The 26,718-nt window shown below is 44.1% G+C and overlaps 3 protein-coding genes across 3 annotated transcripts; 1 reads left to right on the top strand and 2 right to left on the bottom strand.

The window, feature by feature from the left end:
* Positions 1-207: 207 nt before the first annotated feature.
* On the bottom strand, positions 208-10,978 carry LOC135388846 (cyclic AMP-responsive element-binding protein 3-like protein 2). Its single transcript, XM_064618691.1, has 11 exons — positions 10,858-10,978; positions 10,165-10,315; positions 6,505-6,913; positions 6,202-6,281; positions 6,027-6,122; positions 5,492-5,584; positions 5,309-5,356; positions 5,149-5,207; positions 4,201-4,269; positions 1,992-2,191; positions 208-1,510 (listed from the first exon to the last, which is right to left on the bottom strand). The coding sequence occupies exons 2-11, from the start codon at positions 10,273-10,275 to the stop codon at positions 1,176-1,178; spliced, it is 1,500 nt and encodes a 499-aa protein (XP_064474761.1). The 5' UTR covers positions 10,276-10,315; positions 10,858-10,978; the 3' UTR covers positions 208-1,175.
* A 191-nt stretch (positions 10,979-11,169) lies between these two features.
* On the top strand, positions 11,170-12,456 carry LOC135388847 (large ribosomal subunit protein mL44-like). Its single transcript, XM_064618692.1, has one exon. The coding sequence runs from the start codon at positions 11,369-11,371 to the stop codon at positions 12,377-12,379; it is 1,011 nt and encodes a 336-aa protein (XP_064474762.1). The 5' UTR covers positions 11,170-11,368; the 3' UTR covers positions 12,380-12,456.
* A 787-nt stretch (positions 12,457-13,243) lies between these two features.
* On the bottom strand, positions 13,244-26,646 carry LOC135388845 (regulation of nuclear pre-mRNA domain-containing protein 2-like). The gene is made up of 10 exons (XM_064618690.1): positions 26,012-26,646; positions 25,499-25,729; positions 25,391-25,432; positions 23,686-23,751; positions 23,545-23,597; positions 22,646-22,772; positions 22,371-22,546; positions 18,139-18,313; positions 15,823-15,984; positions 13,244-15,264 (listed from the first exon to the last, which is right to left on the bottom strand). Exons 1-10 carry the CDS (start codon positions 26,157-26,159, stop codon positions 13,982-13,984), a joined length of 2,463 nt encoding a protein of 820 aa, XP_064474760.1. The 5' UTR covers positions 26,160-26,646; the 3' UTR covers positions 13,244-13,981.
* Between the last annotated feature and the right edge of the window lie 72 nt (positions 26,647-26,718).

Genomic DNA, 26,718 nt, shown 5'->3' with positions numbered 1-26,718 from the left:
CATGAGGGTACAAAAAAATGCTGCAAACTCTTGAGACGCTACTGCACGTCAAGCATGTGCTACCACACGATGTCCAGCGCACAAACATGGTAGCCAAATGAGTTTTTGAGACTCCACACTGAGAGAATAGTTGTATAAAAAGAATTACAAATTGTAGCGCAATACATCAGTAATACCAGTGTAGCAACTGCCACCACTGAGAGCACAATCATTCCATAGCTATGTTTATTGTCCACACAATACCTACTGGAGATTTCTACTACAGACGGTCACTGAAACTCATACCAATGCATAATTCATCTTGATAGCAGCAACATTACCAATGCGACACCACATGCATTTTTCATACAAAGCAGCCACACAATAAAACACCCAGAAACCATACATAGCAAGTACAATGAGGAATGGACAATTATGGAAAGGAAGATAACGATATCATTATAGTGTGCATTAAATGCAGAACAATGTCTATCTATTGCATGGATGAATAATGAAGATTTTCTTCTCTTTGGCTTCCAAAAGCTCCTACAAATACACTACTGGCATTAATTATGAAAGGTGTGTGCCCCAAAGCTTTCTCACTGCGATTAATATGTCTAGTGAAGATAATCAGTTCAACCCAATCACAACTTTCATGATCATAGACAGATTGGTTACATACAGTATCAATAACGGACCACTCAAAAGCGAAGGAAGTAACAAGACCCAGCTGTACTTTGTACAATAGACGTGGAAGGAAAAAGGATGTAAATCATCCGTTGCATTGCACATATCGGTATGTAAAACCATTTCCTTGAAACATACTCCAAGAACAGAGTTGGACTTCACCACTGACATCACCATCATTTGTGGAAAAAATGCAAAATGAAGTCAAATGAACCCTGGCCTTCCAGTAAGACAACGACAACAAAGAGAAAGTGATCACAGAACATGTAAACTTTGATTTTATCAACTTTGCTACAACAATATAAATGGAAAAAAGCTACAAAACAAAAATCCTTCTTGCCAGAATAAAGGTGCCCAGCAGAAACACCCAAAACAAAAAAAATGTAATGCTTACGCTACACTAACTCCACAATTTAAATCGGTAATCAGCATGAACGAACGATTACATCCGCAAATCTCTCAATTCTGTCTGTGATTTGATGGTGGGCAATTTTTTTTATCTCTCCCTCCTACTTCTGAACTTGCAAGACAACCGGTCGTGTGGTGATGACCGTGCTGAAGTTGCCGTCGTGTTGCCGTACGATGTCCGGCGGAACGGTTGTCATGTCGTGCTTTGATGTCGGGAGAGGAAACATGTCCTTGACAGGACTAGTGGGGTTCCCGCGTAAGAACCCAAATCCACGCCCTTCCTTCGGGACAGAGAATATGCCCCTCCACGACGAGCTCTGCTCCTCAACCTCCTCATCAATGTCTTCCTCAATGTACTGAGAAGCCTTGTTGGCCTCAGGAAAGTCATGGCAATAAGAGTTGATTTCTGAAGCGTACAGTAATGATCTTGAACGACCTGCACAAGACACGTAAGTTTTGTGGTGTTCCCCTTTGCTGCCTTTGAAATTGGAGCTGTTAGGACTGTCTCAAAAGTAGCAGAAATATTTTGCTAAAAAAGGTATCCAAAAACATTCCCAGGGGAAGAAACATTTGAAAAATGAATCGAAAAATGTTTCACAAAGAATTTGCTTCATACCGTAATCCCTATACCATCCACGTAAACTCCCAAATCTCAAATACAGTTGACTTTCACAGTTTGACGGCCATTTAAAGTGTACTGAAGTATACAAAAGTACACTAGTAGTACACAAGTAGGAATGCATTGTTTGAAATGTGTGTATTAAGGTCCATAAGACGTTGGCAAATGTACCAACATCTGTCCGTACCATGTATGTGCACATTCTAATGCTGTTGCATCACGGGATCCCATAGATAAAAGTGTGCAATCGTATCTCGTGCACTGTATTCTGTGAAACCGATAAGATTGCTTATCTCACCTGACATGGGTGCCAATTTTTCGGACGGTGACTGCATGATGAGGTCTCCGCTGTCTGTTCTGTTATTTGTCCTCATGTTGGGGAACAGCAAGAGGGCAAAGGACAGCATAAGCACCATAACACAAGTGCTGGTCTGCGTGTTCCGAGTCGATGAGTTAGCCACCAGGGTCTGTAACCGCTTCAGCTGCAGCACCAGGGACCTTTAGATGCAAGGCAGAGGGTCATCACAACAGTACACATAAATAAGCACAAAAAAAAAGAAAGAAAAATTATACAGTGATTGTATGGAAAGAACTGACTACAGTTAGAGTCAGACATTTTCAGCCTAAATGCAATACTGCACGACGAGCATTGTACATAATGGGTAATCAGGTTTAACCCGATTTCTAACAGGCACTTTCAAATGTTCCCACAACAAACATAAAAATTGGGTCACCACAAAAATTACTAATTTTGCAGTGTATGAAAAAAACCTTTAATGTACCATAGGATCCACCCAAACTACCAGCAGACTCGCATTAATTCAAACCCCAATATTTCATAATTTTGGTTAATTGAAACATATTTCGAAATTGTGTTTGGCCCACTATGTTTTCACTATGTTTCACATACGTGCCAACTACACAAAATTCCCTCGTAAAGTGTTTCTGCCCGCAGGGAGCAGCGAAACGAATCCCGGAAATTGCGAAGCAGCTCCTGTTTTCAATTGGTTACACCATTTCTTGGGGCACAGTGAACCATAACGCGAACGCGAGAGTACCAAAACGGAACTTTAACTGCTTGTGTTTTTCATATGCAGACATCATCTGCTGCTGCACGCTTCCTGAATGTGAGTTACTTCAAAATTTCAAACATACAAACAAACTGTACATAACGTCTTCGCGTGAGAAATGCAGTCGCCGACCGATAAATCAGACAAAACAGTTGGCACGATCAAATACCTCACAGAAGAAATGCATTCCCACATCCAATAGTGCGGACCATGCTGACCTTGCTTCAATCCTGTATCGTTTTTGGATTTGTTTCAGGATTTTTTAAATGTGGAATGGTTTTTAACTAGGATGGTCTCTCATTTTATCTCCCGCTTTTGCCTAAAATCCACTAATGAAATAGTTAATTAATGAATTTTAGGTAATTAGTCATCTTGTAGTTGCATACTGTCAGCCTGGCCGTAGAACTCAACTGCAAAGACGGCATCTATTTTGCTCAGTTAGTTTTTAAATTAAAGTTCTGTAATGAATAAAAATAAATAGACCCTGAAGTTTCAGGGTTAAACCCGATTTTTCCCTGAATTTGCACCCCGAATCGAGGTTCACCGGTTTAGGGTTAAACCCAATTTCTACCTGCAAAACTGCACCTAAGCTAGGCACCTTACGGCAATGACATACTAATTTTTCACAAAATTGTTGATCTCAACGTCTGATACTCTGGATACCTATCCAGAGTATCAGACGTAGTACAATGAACGTTTGTTCGACAATAGAGCCCGATTTATCCCCAAATTCAGTCTGATGGTAATTTTTCCACCCGAATTTGCATGAATTTTCGACATCAAGTGATTGACCTGAATTTTACCCCCCGAATTTGGAAAAAAATAAAACCCGAAAACTTCAGGGTCTAAAAATAAACACTCTGTATTTAGGCAATATACTGTTAATTCGAACAAAAATCTGTGGTCCTTGGGGGGTTTGAATTAACGAGAGTCTACTGTATCAACTACAGCACTGTGTCTCAAGAATAGCGCTAGCAGAAGGACAAATGTGCTGTTGTTCATGGCCTCCAGCATAACAATCACCTGAACATTGGACGCCCGAATGTTTGAGCTATTCAGTGAGCTGGTATTTACAGCTGTGCAACTGCACGTATGGGCTAATGTGTTGTATGGTAACATGGCATTCCTCCTCACAGGAGGCGTAAGAAAAAGGATGTACCTTATTTTAAACGTGCAAATCTTGCTTATACCAGGCACCCTGCCCAATCACGATGCATGAAAGGGCAGGGGAGGGGGGGAAGGCAAAGTTTCCCAGAGCCTAAGGTCACGATGGTGGCTACCCCCCCCCCCCCCCCCCCCACACACACACTTTGTCCCAAAATTCAACCACCCCATTAACATGATGCATTGATGCTGTTCGCAGCTGATGCAGAAAGTTGCATAGCCAATTGCAAACATTCGTAGTTCTGGAACGGACATAAAGCCAACGGTACCCACCCATTCTGTTTCTCAAGAAGTTCCACTTTCTTCTGTAGCTGAATATTCTGTGCTGTACACAGCTTCACTCTGAAAATTTATCATAACCTTGAGCAATTTCTTCCAAGGTCTGGACAGGTAAAACCAGGTATTTACTCCCAAAATTGGTGCACTCACGTAAACAACACACCCCGAACTGGAGCACCAAAACGTTTTTCACCACACGTATTTCAAGCACCACAACTCTAGCCACATTGCCTGTCCGTACCACACACAGTGCCAGATACCGCAATGCGAGTGACTGCCAGAAAGGTGGCTGCCACCAGAGTGTCCGATCATACTTAGACACTTGTGTTTTTCAGGCTTCATGTTTTTCGAAAATCGGGGGTAAATATAGTTTTATTTCGGGAGCCGTAAAATAGTATAAAATCGGGCTATATGGGCGTATATCGGGTGGAAAGGCAAAATTTATGGGTGGAAAATATAAATAAAGTGCACGTCTCGCATTTCAGACAAACAGCACAATGCTGAACGTCTGTGCTTAGTGTTCTTCAGGACCCGTACTGTCACTATGGCAAGTTCATTTTTGAGGATTTTCAAGTTATACTGATGGCCAATCGAAGTCTAAAAATGGGTTTAACCGTAAGACAAACGGCCCTAATCATACTGGCATGGGGCATCGTATCTCCTAACATTATTGTGAAAAGCTGTTTTTAAGACAACCAATTTCTTTAGCACTTGACAGAACAGCAGATGATCTCGTATGGAAAGATTGTGATTCGACCGACAATGAGAAAGTGCCTCTTGATTTTGCAGAGCCAACTCGGATATTTCGGGACAAAATGGGATGTGAGTGCTCCATCTGTCTTTCCTTCTCACACGATTAGCACATCCTCTGAGTGATACCGACATTTTTGGATAAAAAATGAGTGAATTGTGCCAGTAAAAGTGGTATTATGGGTGACGTACCTATTCTCTAAACCATCCACGTATTCTTTTTTCCGCTTGCGACTGTCTTGTGCAGATTGCTAGAGGAGGAGGAGGAGGAGGAGGAGGAGGAGGAGGAGAAAACCGTGTCAAGGTCAAAACGACGAACCTACCAAAGGTTTGCCAACCACACTCAGCTCACCTTATTCCGTATCTTCCTCCTAATCTTCTTCAGTTCACGTTCTTCGGCCTGCACAAGTTTGTTTAATTATGTAACCTCACTGTTTTGTTAGCAAGTATAGTTGCGTCCTGGTCTCTCTGAGTGTGCAACCAGCATTTCGAAAACAACAGAAAAAGACAGTGAATGTACTCGAGCTTTTCAGACCTTTGTCAAGGGCATTGTAGTTGGGATCGAGATGCCTTCTTTCCTCATCAATCTTTTTTCTTCATCTGTGAGCTGCAGGACTTCCTCCACCTTCTGCAGAAAGAACATCAAGTTGGCATAGCCGATCATCGACCACGACATGCTATATAATTAATAGAGCCTGAGGTTTTAGGGTTTTACCCGATTCTTCCCCGAATTTGCACCCCGAATTGAAGGTTGCCTCTTTAGGGTGAAACCCGATTTTTACCTGGCAAACTGCCCTCACTAGGATATCTGCAGGAATGCACTAATTTACTTGTTTGGCAAAAAAATTCAGTTACATCACCGTTCGTACCAAACCACAACAGTTAGTTTGAGTAACTGAGCCCAATTTTGCCCCGAATTTAGCATACTCGAAGTTTTTCCACACGAATTCGCATGAATTTAGTGCACATGTTTCTTTACCCGATTTTTACCCCCCGAATTTAGAAAAAAATATTTCCCGGAAACCTCAGGCTCTAATAATTAAGCAACTGCGAGAAGGAAAGGAATAAACCTTTGAGCTACGATGTCTCGCATTGGGGGAGCTGTTTGTTGAACTGCATGATGACACGCTCGAAGGGCTCTTCGGAATCTCATAATGAAACGCATCCTGCAAATTTGGAATAGGTCACTCGTTTAGATAGGAAAAAAAAAAAAAAACGTATAGAAAGTGAGAGAACACTCGTTACCTCTATGACCACGTCTGGCTCATCGTCAACAACGATAATGTCGTCCTTGGTATCTGATGTTGCAACCACAATGTCTGCAGCTGCAATTAAAAGTTCAATTCAAACAACAGGTGTAACTGCAGCACTTCTATGTCACCATGCACAGAAACGTGCTGGACATGTTCCTACACCATTCAATGTAACTATATTAAAGTACAATGAAAACAAAATTTTCTGGCTCAAAGCCCACGTACGCTAACATTACTGCACGCTTCTTTACGTCAATTTCTTCGGCGAAGTTGCACGTCTAAAATTTCTCCTCACCAATGTACTCTAGTGGGGATGGTGGATTAGAGTAGACGTCTACGGGAGACATCTGTTCTGAAACAACCTCCGCTACCGGGCTGTAGCTGCTTGTGCCAAAGGGATCTTCCAAATCCATTCCTTCTTCCTGCACTTCATCGAGCACCGACAGTGATGAGGGATCTGAACAGTCCGACGATGACCCGTGCGGTGGACTGTGCAAGGGACGTCCGTCGCGAGACATGCTGTAGCTGTGCTCCTCTGCTGGAGACGCAGGAAGGAGGGAGGGGGACGACTCTAGGTCTGGGACAAGTCCGAAGCCCAGGTCGCCGATGAGATCGGATGCTACTTCTTCCTTTGGAGTCAACAGCGAGGCGTCATCGATCAGGTATTTGGTCCAGAAATCGATGCTTTCAGACTCCATTTCCGGCTACGGGAGGAAAGGGGAAGTACGGTCAACCGTCGATTTATGAAATCTCCATTTACAAATCCCCCTCACTCATGAATGGTGCCTCCTGGGACAGGAAACCTCACCTAGTTTTTCACCCACGGTCTACGAAGAGTAAACGCGCGTTTCTGGGAATGACCCCTCCCCCTTTTGACCTGGACTTATGAATGGGGTAAGTAAAGTCGCCCGGGTCAATAACGGGCCAAATATCCGTCAACAAAGAATAGCCGTAGAGTGCCTCGTGTCTCACTGTGAAAGGGCAAAATAGAAAAAAGGCGATTCACGTATTTACGACAAAGTATGACCCATCTTTATGGCATATCGGGGGAGCAATACTGTATTTTGAGGACAGGAACAAAAAGTCAAGTGCTAACAGGGTTCGTACAGGTACTTTGTGAAATTTTTCGAGGGTTTTTGAGGACCCACGTGGACTTCGTTGGGTAGTGTCTCTAGCCTTAGAACTGGTTCTATACACGCTACAGCTGCAGAAAACATAATAAGCAAAATAACAGCGACAACTATTTGTATAGCCCTCATAGATAACCCCTCACGATGCTTAGAAGGTACGCTTTCTCGTTCACTATAACGTAATACCTGCACTTCACAGCAATGTGGCTACAACGTGCGTGGTGGACATGTGAACACAGGTGTGCACATGTACAGCAAGCTTTTGTTCTAAGAGTAAGCCAGAACACAAGTAGAAGAAACGCTACCGGGCAGCGCCAGACACACTCGGAGTTCTCCGCGTGGAATCCCGGGCATAAGCTCACCGCACCGTACTCCCCAACGTGTGAAATACGTAAAAGGCTCTCCTGATCTAACCTTGGTCAGTCTCGACGGGTGCATATTCTACATTGATTGATTGATTATGTGTTTATTCTACATGAACTGACCCACTCTCCAACGTGTGAAATAGTAAAAGTCTCTTTTGACCTAACCCTGGTCAGTCTCGACGGGTGCAGTCCCGGTGAGCTTTTGTCCGGTGAGCTTATGTCCGGTGAGCTTTTGTCCGCGCCCCCTCCGCGTGGCCACACGGGAAGCAACGCTGATCTACAGGGTCGGTCTAGCAAACGTTACACATTTCGATCGCGTCGTAAAAATAGAAAACGAGATTTATCCAACCCCAAACTTTACAGACTGGTAGACATTTGTCTGAAGTTTTGTTGGAATTTTTTGTGAGCGTTAGGGTCGTGTACAAGAAAACTTAAAAATCGAGCAAAATTTTGACTCTATGCATTTTCTGTGGCCCACATAGGTGGGGAGTAACGCGTTACAAAGTAGTGCGTTACCGGTAACGCGTTACATTCGAGTAGTTAAATGTGGTAACGCGGTAAAGTGTGGTAATGCGTGTTCGGGAACATTGCTTCATCGTCTAAACTTGAAAGCTTGAGCGAGGACCGTGCCTGCAGAATCCGGGAAATTCCCCGATTTTTTCTATTCATCTTCAACAATGATAAGAAGGTCACATCAGCACCCACGAAGAACGCAAAAGAAGGGTTATTGACCTACCCTGGTTGAGATGTCACCTTTGTTTACCACCATTGTTTTTCACTCCCTCTGGTATTTTTCGGACAAATGGGGCAAAAGCGACAAAAAAATAGCCTCTACCCTCTGAACAAGTAACGAAGTACCAAGGGATTGGCTGTTTGGATTTGTACTGTGTGAGATAAGAGGTCACCGTCTCTATCAACCTTGACAAGGAGCACTCACTGGTCATTGGGCGTCCCCTCAGCCAAATGGGCGAAGCTCACAGATGAAAATTTTGAACATCAACTACTTCTGCGTTGCAATAAATCGTACATGTAAGTTGTGTTCATGCGTGACCCTTGTTTGTGCCCAACATTGCTGGTATTGATTTGCGGAATGCACTTATGTGATTCAACCACAAATGGTACATATTATAAGGACAACTGGTTAAGTAATGCAAAAGTAACGGCATTACTTATAAGAAGTAACGCCGTGAGTAACGCGTTACCTACTACAGCGACAGTAACGAATAACGTAACTCGTTACTTTTTGAAAAAAGTAGTGAGTAACGTTAGTGCACTACAAAATAAAAGTGAATTCCCCACCCATGGTAGCCCATCTCACTCAAAAGCCGCCATTTTTTCCTGTGTGCGCTTCATTTTTATTTCACCACACACAGGTGGCACCAGCATACAAAGCAAGACTGGAACAAGAGAATTGGTGCATTCGCCAGAATCTGCATGCCACGTCGTTGTATGCAGTGCCACCTGTGTGAAGTGATGTGAATGTGAAGCACACACAAGGAAAAATGGCAGTGTTTGTGTGGGATAGGCCATTGAAAATGCATAGGGCAAGGTTTTGTTTGATTTTTATTCTTTCTCCATGACCATAGTGCTTACAAAAAATTCAAATAAAACTTCAGACAAATGGCTATCAGTCTGCAAAGTTTGGGATCGGTCAAACCAGTCTTCTATTTTTAGAATGCGATGGAAAGTGTAACGCTTGCTAGAATAACCCTGGACATTTGGTCTGATAGGTGAACATATCTATAAGGAATGACTAGTTTAGGAAGCAGACCTGAAGCTGTTGCGTACTTCGTTACATGTTGTAAATAACAATTATTGTGAAGAATTCAAGGGTTTTCATGGGTGGCTCCAAACTGAAGGGCTTCAAAGGCCTTGGAATATGAAGTTTCAAATTCAGCGGTTTTCAAGTGTTTCAAGGCCCTGCACAAACTCTGTGCTAATGCCTCTCCAGAACAAGACTGACACAGTACAATCGATGCTGCACATACAGCAAAATTTGTAGCAAACAACATGGAGATGGAGAATGAGATTATCTGCAAGCCACAGATGCGGTGCAGCACAAAAGCATGCTGCTACATGTCTGGTTTAGCAATAACTTACGATCAAGCAATAAAAAAATAATAATAATAACAGTTACTGCCAGTTTCTATCTGTATATCCACGTAGAACACATTTTACACTCCAAGGCAGAGGTACAAATGAGAGCAAACGTCCTGCAAGACGACCAAATACGCATTGATTGATTTGCCAAATGAATGACTTTTTCTTAGAGCAAGAGCAACTATGCTCATACCAAGCACGGACTACGATCAGCCACAAAACGACAATGTGAGCTGCGTAACATTGGTACCACCACGTCACACGTGTGCGGCATATGATGCCAGAGTTCAATGATTCAAAGCGCGTGGCGACTGAACGATACGTCTCTGCCTATCCGTATGCGAGCAAACTTCCACTTACCAGGTTCGTGTCCAGCAGCGGCGGCAACTCGTTCGGAAACAAGCTGTCTTTCAAAAGCGGGTCCTCTTTCTCAAAGAGGTCCAGAAAGCTTAACGCCGTACTAAATGACATGTTCACAGTTCACACACTGTCCTGCACTGCTTTCACGACCCTGCAATGGAGCAAACACGTAGAATGTAGAGCACTCGATCTTCATCGACAAGCGAGAAACTGACGCAACCCATATGGGAGATATTCGGAGTGGATGATCTGACTGCGTATGCAAAAACAAGAAAGAGCGGCCGGCTCCGAGGGAGAGCTGATAACTTTGCCACGTTTTGAATAAAGACGCAAGGGAGGGGATGCACTGTTCATATATCATGTGAAAATGTTCTCGACCAGTTACTGCGTACCGTGACCGTATGAACCATCTCCACGACGCATCTTTCCGTTTGCATAAGAGGAAATGTTCGCGAGATCGTTGTCATGTATCATTCAGGAAGTGCTACCACTGTGAAATGCACGCGTTAATCTTCTAAACAAGAGGGTGATGGACCAAAATATATTATTTTCACGGCTATCTTCTGTCTGATGAAAACATGCAACATGTTTGGCTTTTGGGGGGCCTTGGGAGTTGCCACGAATAGGGTAACCGGGTCGATTCCAGGTGCGGCTCATGAAAGTCAACATGGTAGAAAGAACAAGCTATCTTACCAAGCTGTATTGACCTCGAACTTTTATTTACAGCTGGTAAAATCACGTCGGGGACCCTCAGGCATTTTGTTTACCGATGAAATGAATAACCGCTCGTGACAGATGAGAAGTGACCAAAGGACAAAAAGGTGAGGCGCTAAACGGCTAAACAGACATAATATTTGATTTATTAAAACCGATACGTAAATAAGTACAATAATGCAGCAAACTTTGTTTCAGTTGTATACTACACAGAATGGCACACTGCAACAGAGGCCAGCCTAGCATCAACAGCGATCGACAGCCGGTAGCCCTTGCTGAATCTGGTTTTCGGATGGCAAATGATGATGTTGGTGTTTGTTGTTTCTGGTTATTCGGTTGTAGCGCATTCAACATGTGCTGTTTTATGCATTGGTTCTGACTAGTTCTTCTCTTGCGATTTTATGTATTAAACGTGCCGTGCAGTGGCACCTGTCCGCCTCAAGCACCGTAGTATCGAATCGAATCCAGTACAATCTGCAAACAAACAAAAATGTCCATGCTTAGTATCATACGAAGTGCGCGTAAGTTGATACCGGTTATTGGATGCCAAGTGAACGTAAACATAGTGCAGCAATGCGGATACAAAAAGCATGTTCCCGAAGTTTTAAAAGAAATGAAATCGCGGCGGAAGAAAGTGGGTCCGGAGCCACTTCGTCACCGGTCAGTGTGGTTGGACTGGAACTACGACACTGAACTCTATGCCTTTGCTAATCGTCTAGGCGAGAAATGGAACGCCGAGACACTTCGAAAGGCCTTTATTGAACAGTCCTATCTGGAACAAGAGGAAAAACGGAGGCAAGAACTGGGGATCTCTAGTGAACAGTCTTCTGTTGCTCTAACCCCAAACACACAGCTTTCACGTGCCGGCGAAGACCAGTGCCACAGATACATAACATCGTATCTCGCACAAACTCTTCCAAAAGTGCCGAAGGAGTGCATCGAATCTGTGTGTAATTATCTTATGTCTGATGATGTCCTATCTCATGTATCCAAAAACATCGGTACTGCGGATCTGATAATGTGTGCGGACTTCCCGCCTGAAAAATCGACGCTGTCCAACGTCCTCAAAGCATTAATCGGGTGTTTAATTGAAGACTGCGGCTCCAGGCAAGCGGATCTGTTCATACAAGACTTCCTTCTCACACAGTTGGTGGGAAAAGACATCTTCGAGCTATGGGAAATACCATATCCCGAACAAACCTTAGCATCGATACTTCATGAACAGGGAAGAGAACCTGCAGAACCGAGGTTGCTTTGGGAAGCGGGTCGTAACACCTTGGAAGCGGGCTATAATGTTGCCCTGTACAGCAACAAGAAGCTCATTGGTGCTAGTGTGGGAGAAACATTGGAAATAGCGCAGGAGATGGCATCCAGGGATGCCTTGAGAAGAATGTACGGGCTGGTTGGGAATATGCAAAACTTTCCGTTTGGAAAAATGGGACGGCAAGTTCAGATCTCCGCACAGCCAGAGCTGGCGGCCACGGCTTCTAAGGCAGCGTGAATGCTTGTGGCTCTTTGCTGACTGTGTATAATAGTGTACAATTAGATTAGCTGAAATAAAAGTTACGTTAACCAGCACATGAAAGAGGCAGCATGTCACCATTTCACAATGTAACAAGGCATGCAGTAAAGTATCCCCTTATGAACAGTGTTTCTTTTTATGCAATGTCGTAGAAGGCTGCGGATGAAGACATAAAAGTGGGGAAAACACAATTCCACTCCTTTATGTGCATTACTAAGAAATTACTGTACTCACATTGCCAGACAGCCGCCTTCTATGTTTAGCACCAGCAAGGTGTATAATTGGGGGTTTACGTCGAGAGACAACTGGCACCGGCAAGACTTCTTACTGTACTTGAAGTACATATTTTTGTAACTAGTACTTATAATAGTACTTCACTTTCAGTGCTGGTGCTTCTCCAAGTTTTCTAATGTTTTCCTTTTTTCTTTGGAAATTGGGATGAGGGGGGTTAAAAATTGGATTTTAGTTCAGGAGTTATGAAATAGATGAAATCGGGAGATACTGGGCGGAAAATAGAAAGACAGCTCTAGTTGCATTTCATAGGAGCACAAAATACCGAGCAGCTGTGCTGAATGGTCAGTGCCTACCACTCTCCAGAGCTCAGATCTGTGTCTGGACTTGCACTTCTGCTAGATCGTCCTTTGGTTTTACCCCATGTGACGACGATACAAATCACGGGGTGCAAACAGGTCGCTTTTCTGGGCTTAACCCCAAAACACAAGGCTGTACTTATGCTGTGCCGCGATGGTGTCACATCGGAACAGCTGGAACATCAGAAAATCGAGGTATATTGTCAGGTGCCACAACAATAGCTACACAGAAGAAATGACACAATCATCAAAAAACGAGAGAAAACAAACTTTATGCGTCATATGAGTTTACACCGACAACGCACATGATACCACCACAAGTACCCCTGTCCCGGGAAAGCGAACTTGTGTGATACAAAATGGCAATGTGTATGATCAACACAAACTAAATGGGATGGGGGGAGGGTGGCGGCCGTAAAACATGCTGCAAGGAAAAATGTCAAAGCTCAGCACACCTCTGTGAAGGTTTTTTTGCATTCACTTCTACATATAAAAGTGTCATCACAGCAATCCTGGTGAAATAAAACGGGCCTGTGCACCATAAACAGAACCTAAAGTGACTGCACTCGAAAGGTGCAAACAGAGACTGCGATTTTCTAACGCTTTCTAAGCTTCGTTACAGCTTGTACTCAAAGTTTGCATATAATTGCTCTCTGCAGATGAACGACCAGATTCCCAGTGAGAGGACGAGTGAAAGTAAGGTTATAAAACGTAACATCCTGTTGCTCCATAAAAGCCCTCCTCCACATGTGCACTTGACAGGAAAGAGGAAACAGATGCTGCTTCTCAACGTTGGAAAAGTAACACCCACTGGTGCAGCGAGAACCACTTTGCCACTTGATTTCACCAAGTGCAAGTGCGTTCGTGCCATGGCTTCTCCAGTAGAGTCCCTTCACTAGATGCTTTATGAACATATTTTTTTTCTTCTTCTTTCCACTATGTACAGCGCTACACACTCTACGTCCAAGCCCCGTACAAGCCCCGTACATCCTCAGTAGCGAGGGTTGTAATACGGACCCCGGGTATGATGCGGAGGACCACCATAGTTCTGGTACCTGGGCTGCCTCGGACTCCACTCGTGACCGAATCCACCCCTCCTGTGTCCATAGTCTTCCTGGTACCCACCGGGAGCTCTGTGCCGCTGGTCGTTGTACCCGTAGAACCCGCGGCCACGCATTCTGCTTCCGCCGTTACTCATCTGCTGGGAAGGGTAGTACTCCCTGCGCTCCCAGATGTCGCTGGACGTCGTCAAGTCCGCTTCAGAACTCGGCTCCGTGTTCCGTGTCTGCACGGTTTCGATCTTCGACGGCGGACTGTAGCTGCTCTCCACCACCTCCCTAGCTCTACGGGGATCATTTGCTCCCGTCGTCACGGTAACCGACGGTGGGCTTCCTTCCTCGTCCTTCTGGGACGCCTCCGTCGGGCCCGTCGACTGACCCGGCGTACCGTTCGACTCTTCGGAGTGCACGAGCGTTATGAGGTTGCTGGACTTTTTTTGAGGCAAGTGATGAGCCTCACCGTGATCGTTGTCAACAGAATCGTCGTCCAAGTCCATGTCGGTGACGTCGAAATTTTCCGCAACGGGGATGAGGTAGTCTGCCGACGGCGCCGGAGGGGACGGCACTACCTTCGACGAGGGCGTTGTTGCACTCGGTCCGGACGACGTCACAGTTCGGATCGGCTCCAGATATGCCTGTAGAGCTGGGGGGAGGGGGGGAGGCACCAACACCGGCACGGGGGAAGGGGGTACGTCGGAGCCGGACGTACTCGCGGCGGTCTTCGATTCGTGGCTCTCGTTCAACGGGATACGCATGTCGGTGTCTCCCTTCATGGGCTTCTGCCGCAGGTCGACATCGGCGTGCGGGTTCACGCTGATGGGCGGCGCAGCGTCCAGTCGCTGCCTGGACAGGCCCTGCTTGTTGAGGAAAGAGTTCTCGTCGAGCACCGGAGTGCCCTGGCCACTGCTCTCGTCCTTCTGCGGGGTCTCCGCACTGCGCAGCTCTGACACCAGGGCCGCGATGCTAGCAGCGGCCGGCCGCGCCGTGCTCGAGCCGTATGGAGGAGAGTCGGCACGCTTTGGAGTGTTGCTGGCGGAACTCGTAGAGAAAAGCCCTCCCGGTATGTTTCCAAAGTTCTGCATGAGCGTGGACAACCTGCTCTCCAAGGTGCTCGGAGCTGGCGCTGCAGGGGTAAGCACGGGCGGCTCGTCGTTCAGGCGGCCATCTTGAAATTCCTGGTTGAATGCGTCCAGCCAAGAAGACAGCACAGAGGGACCTGGCGGTGAAATGAAGCGCAGGTGTTTGTGATTAGTCGAGTGAAGTACCGAGCCTCAAAGATGTGCTTTTGGAAGCCTGCATGCAACTTTATGGCGTGAAGGTACATAGAGCCCTGTGTTGTAGGTTTAAACCTGGTAAACATCCCCCCCCCCCACCCAGAAAAAAAAAGAAAAAAAGAAACGAAAGTGAACTTGCCAAAATGCAAAATTCAGCCACTAATATGGACACCGTAGAATGCCTAAACACTACACATTCAGCAGAGCCAGTCAGCATTTTGCGTTCAGAAGCACCTCACATTTTTTATATTCGTGCAAACATCTGCATTCCCCCTCTTATGCCGTTCGATTTTACCCGGCGGCTCCTAAAAGAAAAAACGATTTTTGGTCCTGATTTTCAAAACAAAAAAAAAAAACATAAAACCCGAAAACACGAGGGCCTATGTGTACCCAAACTGTACGAGCCAACATTATTTACAGAACAAACGGCGCAAGGTTAAAAAATGTATTTGTAAACAAACGTTGTGACACATTTGAAAACTCCGAAGACTCGTGCTTACTCTGTGACATGAAGCTGCTGAGCGGATCTGTTGAACCGGAACTTGCACCAGTGGGTGCGGCAGCTGCACCTGGAACAACTGGGCTGAGTCCCACAGGCGATCCTTCGGGGGAAGGAGCTGAATTAGGGGTGTCGTTATGTTCCATCATTGTCGTGCCTCCTCCTGAGGGGAATAAATAGTAAAGAGTTGGTCTACACAAAAGGTAAAATGCAAAATGAACTGCAAGATGGCATAACCGTTCAATTTCGTGCACTGGAAAAAAAAAAGCACTCTTGGACACAAGGCAGCGACTGGGGGGGGGGGGGGGGGTCAAAGCATGTAGAATTTGTATCTGAAGTATAATTAGGGCCTGACTTTTTCGGGTTCTAGTTTTGGCCAATTCGGGGGGTAAATATCGGGTGATATTTTTTCATCTGAAAAGTCGGGTGTATTCGGGTTAAATCCCGTTACGGCATATTCTGTCGTCAGGAATTCGGGTGATTTTTTTTTGTTTAATAAAAATTTGTCTTAACGTGGAACTAATGTTTAGCGATGTTATCAAACTTTATTTTAATGTACGCTTATGAGTGTGCCACGCGACCCGGATGTTTTGGGGTAGATTCGGGTTAAACCCGAATTTTACCGATTTCGTTCGGGGGGGTAAATATCAGGCGGATACGGGTTTAACCCTAAAGTCAAGCCCTAGGTATAATGAAGTTGACATAGAATGTGCAGGGTGATATTCATTGAGAACACACATTTTACACAAGGACACATCCTGTAGCACCAACACTTTCTTTTTCATGAGCTGATGGCACACAGGGATGTTCAATGCACAAGCTGGATGAAACCATTTAACAAGTGCAGCATCATCTTTACGCGCACCTGTCCCTAGTCTCTGCCTTGTGTTACACCTCATGTTACCTCATGACCTCATGTTACTTCATATTACTCTACACCTCGTGTTAGTTCCACCTCCCAATATTGTCTTCCGCATCTCTTCTCTTTTCCACAAAGCCATGCTCTTATGCTTTGTGCTACCAGCATCTATTTTGCTAAGCAGCATCTCACTCTCAATTCAAATCGCCCCTGGCGATGAAACTCCCCATTCATCATCTCAAATAAAGTTGTTGTTGTTGTTCAATTCAAAGACGATGCGGGTCTTCTTGTCGTGCCATTTTTTTCTGTTTCTCAAAATCTGGGTTCTTCTAACACCCATACTGACACTGGCGTATCAACATTTACACAGCTGCACCAACCAAACATTTTCCCTCGCAGAGCTGTGCAGAATATTTTTCTTCACTATATCCAGCGTTTCTCCAGCGTAACTGTCTTTATTATACACAGAGAAAAAAAAAAGTGTGGGCGTCTATACTTGTTTAACTGGGACAGTAGGTTTTCTTCACTAGATCCATACTTTCACTATACTATGCAGGTTCACTATACTGTGGTTCTACTGTATGCAACATTCTTATATTTATGGCAAGGATGAGACTAAGAAGGAAAGAATGGTTCCGTTGAAACTAAAATGACAGATTAGAATGGTGAAGCCTTTATTAAGCTGAACGGCTCACGGGAGAAGAAACTTTAAAAGGTATGTAAACATGTTAGTCACTTTACAGTTACCTTCACAGATGGCAAAGCAAGTTTGCAATTGGCAAGTCTGCGTTGCCTACAATGAACAACCCTTCAACTGGGGCACTACACAGCTACGGGTGTTGGCAACATACTCAACAGAGACATTTTCTTGTAAGAGAAAAATTATTTAGAGGAAGTACCCTGTTGTGATCAGTGTGACTTGTTTTCGAACAACTGTGATAGCTGCATTCCTCTGTGAATATCCCTATACTATATAAGAACAAGGGGGCAGTTCTGTAAAACTGAACAACATGTAGTGAAATAAAATGTGAACCCTTTCCAAAATTATGGTGAGAAACTTGGGATAAAAGAAAGTAATTTCTTCAACAAAAGTAACACATCTCTACAGTGGGTAACTGCTATAGCAAGGTAGCAAATAAAGGAAAGACATTCATATAAGTGCATTCGTATAAAGTGTGACATTTGGTGTCACACTTTATACGAATTCTTTTGTGATTACCAATGCTTTCCTGGAAACTGCTGCGGTGTGTTCCGGCACTTTGTCAGATGCTTTCTATTTGCCGTACACAACACACAGAAGCCTAAAACTGAGCGAGATGACTGTGCTGTGTCCATATAAGCATCTACATCATAGGCTATTGCTACACCTTTAGTTCTAAAATATATTTGAAATACCAAGCCATGCAAAAATGAAGGTAGGTGCAACTACAGTTAGTCTGACGCACAAGACACACTCACCTAAGTCTCCAAATTCTCCAATGTCCTGCACTGGAGGCAACTGAAGACCGTCATCTGAATTTGTTGGGGATGGGGCATCGGGAGTTGGTGATGGCACAGGACTGGGAAGTGTCTTGACACGTGCCTCCAGCTTTTTCTTTAGGCTTTTCACACGATTTCCAAAATTCTTGTATGCCTGTAGACACAAGTGAGAACATGGTCCTTCTTTGGAATTATGTAATCCGAATGAATGGCATAATCAAATTTATTAGGGATTCTTTGACAATGCTGTTCAAGGAAAATAGTGTTCAGCATTGGTCATATGGCATGTATCACCATTAGGTTGACCAACTGAATAAATAAATATAAGGCATGTTCCTGCTTATGAACACGTGCTTTATGTCAATGAAAAAATGGCTAAGACTAAGTGCTTTATGTGATGGAGACTTCGAGAGTGGCAATGTCACAAAGTACCAAGGCTTTAGCCATGCACTATCTCCCAAGAAAAAAAAACAAAAAACAACAACTTTGTAACATCATACTAGTCAATTATAAATGTTTTCCTCATTCTCCAAAAGATGATGATGATGATCCTGTTGGCTGTGCCCTTTGTAACGGGTGGTCACGGCAGTGAGCTCTGCGTGACCTAGCCAGTTTAAAGTTCCTTATATGTGCTCCTTGTCTGTTTCCCCCCACCAATATTCCAGCCTTCTTTTGGTTGTATTAATATATGCACACGTTCCAAAGCCCAGCGCCTCTTTCAAAGAAACTGCCTCTGCCTTTGGAGGGATACGTTGGCAATGCAACACAACGTGCTCGGTTGTCTCCACTGTTTCCTCACAGATGGCGCATACTGTTTCCATCGTCTCCGGCGAGTGCCCGTCTGCTGTTTTGTCCCGTATTTTCTTCCACCATTGCCTGGTCCTTAGCGCTCCTGCCCTTGCTTCAAATAAAAGCGTGCTACCAACAGAGTTGTCGTAGCATCTTTCCGCAGAGGTCTCACTTTTCCCTTCCGCGTAGGTCGTTAGAGCTTTTTTCTTGCGCACGCCGTTTTGCCATTTTCTTGTTTCCCATTGCCTGGTTAGGTCGCGAATTTCCCTTCTGTTATATATTGCTGCGTAGTCGAGTGTCTTTTCAGTTACCCCAATTTCTCTCTTCCAACCTGTCATCTTTCTTCTCCATCTGGTGTGTATGTCTTTACATATAATGCCAAGGTACAATTTCTTCACTATCCACGATTCTGGTAGGGTTCTAATTCTCTCCTCGTATGATATTTTCGCTTTCGCTTCATGAGCACCGTTTCACAGCTCCATCAGGGTTACTAACGTACATTGGCAGAGAGCCAATACTTTTGCAGTTACCATTACAGTCTACGCTGCATTATTTAGATATCTGCAATAAAAGCGCCAAAAACACCACAGGGGCACACATTAGTACAACCACGAAGATACACCGAGCACATTTACAACAAATTAATTACATTCGTCAGCTCACATCATTATATCTAATCAGAAGACTGGTTTTAGTGAGGGTCCTTGTGGTGCTTATAGCATTTTCATTGCAAATGTCCAAATACAGTCGGCGACAAATTTTTAAAATTTTTCCAGTCCAAATTTTTAGTGAATGGCATAAATCCACTTTATTTCTAAAGCCCTCCCTCAGACCATTGAATGTGACTTTAAAAAAAGAGCTTATATGTGTCTGCTTCGCTGCGCAAACGTGGTACAACGTATCGTATCAAATTAAGCATAGTCACCAAAGCAAGGATTGACCCTGTGTACAGGGGTGTATCAACGACATCCTTGTCACTGCCGTTGTCTTTGCCATATTTTCTTATATTGCTGGTGCCAAAGACGACACTGATGCTAATGCTGCCCAAGTGTCAAGTGGTGACATTACGTTAGTCTGGATCGTCGATGAATTTACGTCTTCGCCTGTACTAAACACGTCTATTGTAGTAACATCATCGACATCCCCACTTGAAATTGGGATCGGTATTTCCGAACTCAAAGATAGTCGTAGTCAACTTACGCATGTACATGAATTCTATACAGGGTGTTTCACCTAAAGTGATGAAAAATTCTAACTGGCGACGTACGACATACTTGTACCTTCTGGGAACTTTTGCCGCCATTTAGGAAGTCTTTGGACAATTTTTAATTCAGGGAAATTCATTATTTTCAATTGAACTTTGAAAATTGCCAAGCGAACCACACTTTTTTTTAACAGAAATATGAAGTCCTCCAAGGATAACCGCAGACCCAACAAAAACTATGTACAGTATCTCAACAGAAATACTCTAAAAAATTAATAAAAATTCCGCTTTAGCCCCGCCTGCTTGATTGTTGCAAAGAAGAGCGCACAGAACGTGCGGGGAGAGGAGGAAGTGCACCTGCCTCTTGTTTTACCTTTCTTTCCCCTGCTTTGACCTTGATGCTGGTGACAACCGTCTTATCACAAAGAAGACGAAAGAAATGAAGGCGGCGACACTTCCTCCTTTAGACGTACATTTTGCCCTCGCTTCTTTGCGAAAATCAAGCAGGCGGGGCAAAAGCGTAATTTTTACTAATTTTTTTTCGCCTATTTCTGTTGAGATACTGTGTATAGTTTTTGTTGGGTCTGCAGTTATCCGTGGACGGCTTGATATTTCTGTAAAAAAAAAGTGAGGTTTGCTTGGCAATTTTCGAAGTTCAATTGAAAAAATAAATTTCCCTGAATTAAAAGTTGTCCAAAGACTTCCTAAATGGCGGCAAAAGCGGCCCCACAAACCCTCCGGCGAGTACGTTGCCAGCTAGAATTTTTTATCACTTTAGGTGAAAAAGAAACACCCTGCATATCGTGAACACTCGTATGCATATCAAAATATAAGTTCTTGCAACGTGTCTGAAGCAGAGAGTTTGGTTCTGGTTGTGCTCAAATAAGCTCCGCCTTCCCGCACGTTTCTGTGCGCACGTCATGTTGGAAATGACGAATGGCCTTTGTCCCTTCATGTCATAAAAGCAGTACGAAATATCGGGCGCCGGAGCACATTTTTCTGCTGTATTTCTGGCACTCGGGAGACGGTAAGTCTAAAAAAATTGTCCAAATGCCAGGAACAGTCATTTTAATTCCATTGGTTACACACCGGCATACACAACTGGCCAAAACAGTTTTAAAAAATGATGTTTCATCAGAATGACATGCTGGCACCTGCCCGTGTCTTTTTAAGTGTCAAGGGGGCGTAACATTCTGGTAATGGCCCTGGATGTTGGCATTGGCAGATTGCATGCAGATTGCTGGCATGCACTACTAATCTCCGCCTTTGCGCACGCGCGCGCTGCACTTCTACAGATGTGCCGGGTCGGCACGCTTCCTTTCGTGACGTGGTACAAATATCGAGTCCCAAAATGCACTGTAGTGCATCTGTTTTGGTTCTCGGAAGACGAAAAAATAAGCATGCTCGGAGCACAATGAGTACGAAAAACCAGGCAGGCCGAAGCACGGTCCTAAATATTGGAAGCAGAAATACACTGGCTCTTTGGGGCATTTGACGGTGCCAAGAGCATTGTCCGAGAAATTGAAAAGTCTAAATTTTTGAAGTCTGAAATATGGGTCAGTGAGTGTAGCACTCGGAATGAAGGGAACACAGGCTATATATAAATATGTGACTAGCCGTTGAGAGAACGAGGTCTTGAGAAAGACAATTCCACTCTGGGACAGTTTGGACAAAAAAAAAAAAAGGAGACTCCAGTGTGAAAACAGTAGGGTTCAATTGTGCATTTTTGATCAAGGCGATCGGAAAAGAAAACAGAAGCTAAATGGTATTCACTGCAAGGGATACCATTTAACTTGTAGAAAACACCATAAAAGAATTTCAAACTAGCTTGCGATCGACGATTTCCTAACCGAACCCATCTCAGGATCGATTTCAATGAAATGGAGTGAATAGTCGTTCACAACGAATCTTGCAGCTTGACTTTGAAGTTTTAATACTCTTATTCCAAATAACACATATTGGTCTCACCCATACCGAAGCAACCCATCGCAAGCCATCTTATTAGAAGCACAGAAAGCAACTCTCTCTGGTGAAGTATAAATAATAATAATAATAATAATAAAAAACAGTGCACTTGGAGGGCAAGGTATGCTTGGCATGCCCATAGAAGGAATCCACATGTGAGTAAATAGCGAGAAATTATGCACAGTCTTCACGTAGCTGCGCTCTGTCTTTGGATTTGGCGTACGAGACACAGCCCAGGGCCAATTTGACTTACCGTTGCGACGATACGTGCTTCACCGTGCTGGTTGTCGTAATACACTTTGGCCTCTCCGAGGAGCTCGACGATCTCCGCTCGATCTTCGACTTCCTTTTCCAGGGCCTGTATATACTCTTCCAAACACTTGGTGGCTTCATCGAAGTCTTTCTGAAACTGCTGACCGTGGCTCCGATCTGCGAAAAACAATGCAGAACACGATCAGATCGAAACATTTGCATGTCAGAACCTCAGAACAATGCTGTTTATAAAACGTCCGAAGCACTTCCCCTTACCCTTAAACTTCCTGAGCACCTCAGAACTGGACGCATCCATGTTACGACTAGTTAATGCAGCCAGCTTATTAGTGGTTTCATTTTCTACTTTCTTCATCTTCTTTATCTTCTCTATCACTTTTTGTGGCTGCATAACAAGAGAAGAACAAGGGTCATCATTGCACTAAAAGTTTAGTCATTGATTTATGTCATTATCTCAAAGGCCCAAGCGGGCATTACATTAGGGTACTTTAGTTGGTAAAAAAAGAAAAAGAGAGAGAGAGAAAAAAAAAAGGAAACAAAAACAAAACTGACAACAGAAGAAACAGGATATACACATAGAACACACAATGTACAGTTTACATAATTCAGTGAAAAAGAAAAGGACACAAGTTAGCGCGAAAAACGATGGGATCACGGTTGAGTACGAGGTCTTCGGTCAGTTGAAAGAGTGATTCCGAATAATATGAAGCATGAGTAGTGGGACGGCTGACTTTCATGGGATGGTCGAAACGTAGTAGGACATGTGGTGCAGGCAGGATGTAAGTGCCGCATAGGGCAGACGTGCAAATGAACTTATGGAAGAGGCACAGGTGGAAGAATTTGCTGACGTAAAGCGAGAGGGGGGAGGTTAAGTGAAGCCTTTAGAGCAGAGATGCTCGAATGATAAGAGTATTTTGAGAGAATAAAGCGAGTTGCCCCTGAGGTCGCGGAGATATGACTGACGGGGTCCCATGCTGAAGATGTGTACTCTAGTTTAGGGCGAACTAGTGTAATGTAGGCTCGGAGACAGACAGGCAGGAGAAAGCTTCAGGTTGCGAACGAAGAAACCAAGGGCAGACTTGGCAGAAGCGGTTGTATGTTTAACGTGCTCGTTCAAGGACAAAGTCCAGGCCTCGTTTAGGTTAATATTCAATTACCTTGAATTCCAAAATGATTTTGTCGATGTCAGGTTGCTTGAGCTTCGCTCCATCTGATAAGAGGAAATCAGAAACACACATAAATGTTTGCGTCACTGTCACAGTGCACGGCACAATTGTAAAAAAAAATGTGCTGAGCACCTGCACTGGAGCTCAGCTTCGGCTGCTTAGTCTTTTTACTCGGCTCTTTGGATTTTTCCGGTTCATCTGAAGAAACAAGGTATCAGGAGCTTGCAGGATAGCAACAGCATCGTGTGACATACTTAAAGGAGCAGTGAAAGCACCCTCTATAAAATGTTTCGTTTTTTGGCTGTGACGTATTGTGCTATGGGTAATGTGCAGTCCTGTGCAAGAACGGTGGTCATAGATAAACTGTAGCATGAAAGAGATAAGTTTCTGATCAGCACATCTTCTTGAAACTCCTCAACCCCATCAGAGAGCTTGTAAGTCAATGAGCGGTTATGTCACGTCAGGAGATAGCTCCGGAACACATCACTCGTGGATGTTTTTAACCAGGGTTGGTTACCGAAAATATTATTGTTTCCGTTTCCGGTAACTGAAAAACTAGGCTTTTCGTTTCCGTTTCTGGACGATTTTCGGTAGCTGTTTCCGTTTACTTTTAAGAATTTCGTTTCTGTTTCTGAGGTAATTTCAGTACTGGTTTCTGTTTCTCATCCAGAACTCGTACTGTCTGGTTTTGGCTTTTTCATGACAGATATCCTAGTTACATAATGGATGCATGAGCCACACCAAACACAAACACTAAAGACTTTAATGCAAAGAACCTTATACACCGCAAGTAGATGCCTCTCTACAGGTTTTTCCGGTGATTTTAATCCAAGCGTCATCGAAATTAATCCACGTGCCATGCAAACTTTATGGGGCATGAATTAATTTAGCTAAACTTGGATTAAAATCGCCGGGAAAACCTGTAGGTTGCGGAAATACATGCCTTTAAGTTTCAAAACTCTCCACTCGTGCGCAAAAATAACACGTCATCCAAAACTTTCGCGTCCATCTTGTTGCGCAGTGGGCTCAACACGAAAGAAAGTCCCGAAAATAAACGAATGAATGAAAGAATGATTACTGGAAGAATAGCGCGGATATATATAATTTTCCTATTAACGCGAAAACACTGAGGGAAATGTAGTGCGAATTTGGCTTCCGTTAACGTTACCACTTTTGAATTTGGTTTCCGTTTCTGGTAGTGGAAACTAAAACAATTTTGTTTCCGTTTCCATTTTAGTTTCCTGTTGAATTTCGGTAATTACCGTTTCTCGTTTCCGGTAGCCAACCCGGTTTTTAACGTCTTCGAACTTTGCAGTTGGTGAACTTGTGCAAATAGTTCAAGTTTCCCCATTCGATTAAGCGGAGGAGTAGCCTTTGCATTACACTCAACAAATTGATTCAAAAAGTGCTGCGGCAGGGCAGCACAAGCTCAATGTACAGCGGACAATATGAATAGGGTAGCTGTGGTTGTTGTTGATGTCCTCTCATTGTTGTTGTCCTGATGTGGTTGTTACTGGCAGTCAATTCTGATAAGACTGGTCCATGTTTGCTCCTCGACTCACTTCACACAACTATTGTCGCTCAAAAAGTAGCGATTCAGCTCAGACGTCTATGACAAACGACCCGAGGCATACACTTCTCTATTAGATTTGGGCTCTAGGATACTTTGCACAGGGGGAGCACCTATTACACACTTCGTCAGCACTTTTTGACGAATCAAACACAGCTTTTGTAAATTCAACCAAATAAATCAATCCCAATCGATGCCAAATGTCCTTTCCATGCTCCTTTAAAGGCGTAAAACGACAATGCGGCGCATAGAACAAGAGGGCCCTACCGTTGCTGGATGCATGCGTGCTCTTGGCATTGCTTGTGCCATCTGGAGTAAACCTCAGTGTTAACGACAGCACACCACAATCGGTATTCACAAAGGCAACTTTCTTACGTAAGTCATCCTTCAGCTGACTTGCAAATTCCGTCGAATAGACGTTCCTCTCGCTCCATATCGTGAAAACCCTGTCCACTTGCTTTATAATCTTCTCGTCTTTGAAAAAGGCGATGACACTCGGAAGCGCATCACCGAAGGAGTCCACAAACTGCTGAATGCCTTTGCGCTTCCCGTTCTGAAGCACGTCGTTGGCGAGGTACAGCATGGTCAAACGATGCCCCGCTTTCGCTGCAAAACAAGGTCCGACACGAAATGTAGAAGCGTAACACCTTATATCCTCAGGTTAGGCAACTGTGCAAAAATTACACATGTCTTCAATTAGATTAGAGAAAAGTATTAAGGCAATGAGCCACAGGGATCTTCCCAAATTGAGGAGTATTGAGGGGTGCGGCGATTATTACTAGGTTTGGACGCACTTCTACAAGATATTACCAGCCTACGCGACGCCTGTAGCAAACATCACAGATGGAACACGCCCGCTAACATTAAAAAAGAGGGACATTTTCTTACATTTCTTCAACACCTTTGTCCACGTCTCCACGATTTTTCGGTGGTGAGCCTTATGATGGATAAGCCACAGTGATAGCGTTTGAACGCTATCCTGAGTGTTTGCCAGCGTCGTGAACTTCTTCGCTAAGTTCGATTCGCTGAACGACATGGTGGGGGCTGTCACTAATCCACAATTTCTTGTTTTCAGCGTGTGGTGACAATCAACACGGCTATAACGCGGAAGTTATCCGACGTGCGCGGAGAACGCTGAGGCGGGAAAATTTTCGCATCCGATCTGCAGCACTGGACACGCGGCGTTTGTGAATGTTTCGTTCTGCACAACACTGATGACACACTTTACAATGTGCACGTCCGTGATTTTCTTCTTGAAGCATTTCACGACATCACACGAAGGCTGAAGCGATGCACTCTGGTAAGCCTAATGCACGGTTAGAAGCAGCTCGAACAGTTTGCGTTAGCTGGTGATGAGCACAGATTCAGCCCAAGAACAGCTGCCCCTGGTACACAGAAGTATTTACAAGCTGCTTGCCGTGTATTTTATGATGCACTCACAATCGTTCCAGAACCCCAACACAGGTAAACAAAATTATCGGGTTTTGCATTTCTTTTTTGATGACACTTGACCACCATTTTGACTGAACACAGCCTCCGCTCTGGCGGTGAGATTATAGATTATATTCAAGTTATATTTGTCACGTTGAATTTTT

Source organism: Ornithodoros turicata, chromosome 3, assembly GCF_037126465.1.
Source record: "Ornithodoros turicata isolate Travis chromosome 3, ASM3712646v1, whole genome shotgun sequence".
Lineage (NCBI taxonomy): Eukaryota > Metazoa > Arthropoda > Arachnida > Ixodida > Argasidae > Ornithodoros > Ornithodoros turicata.
The sequence above is the reverse complement of the archived record's forward strand: the minus strand, read 5'-3'. Positions and strand labels throughout refer to the sequence as shown.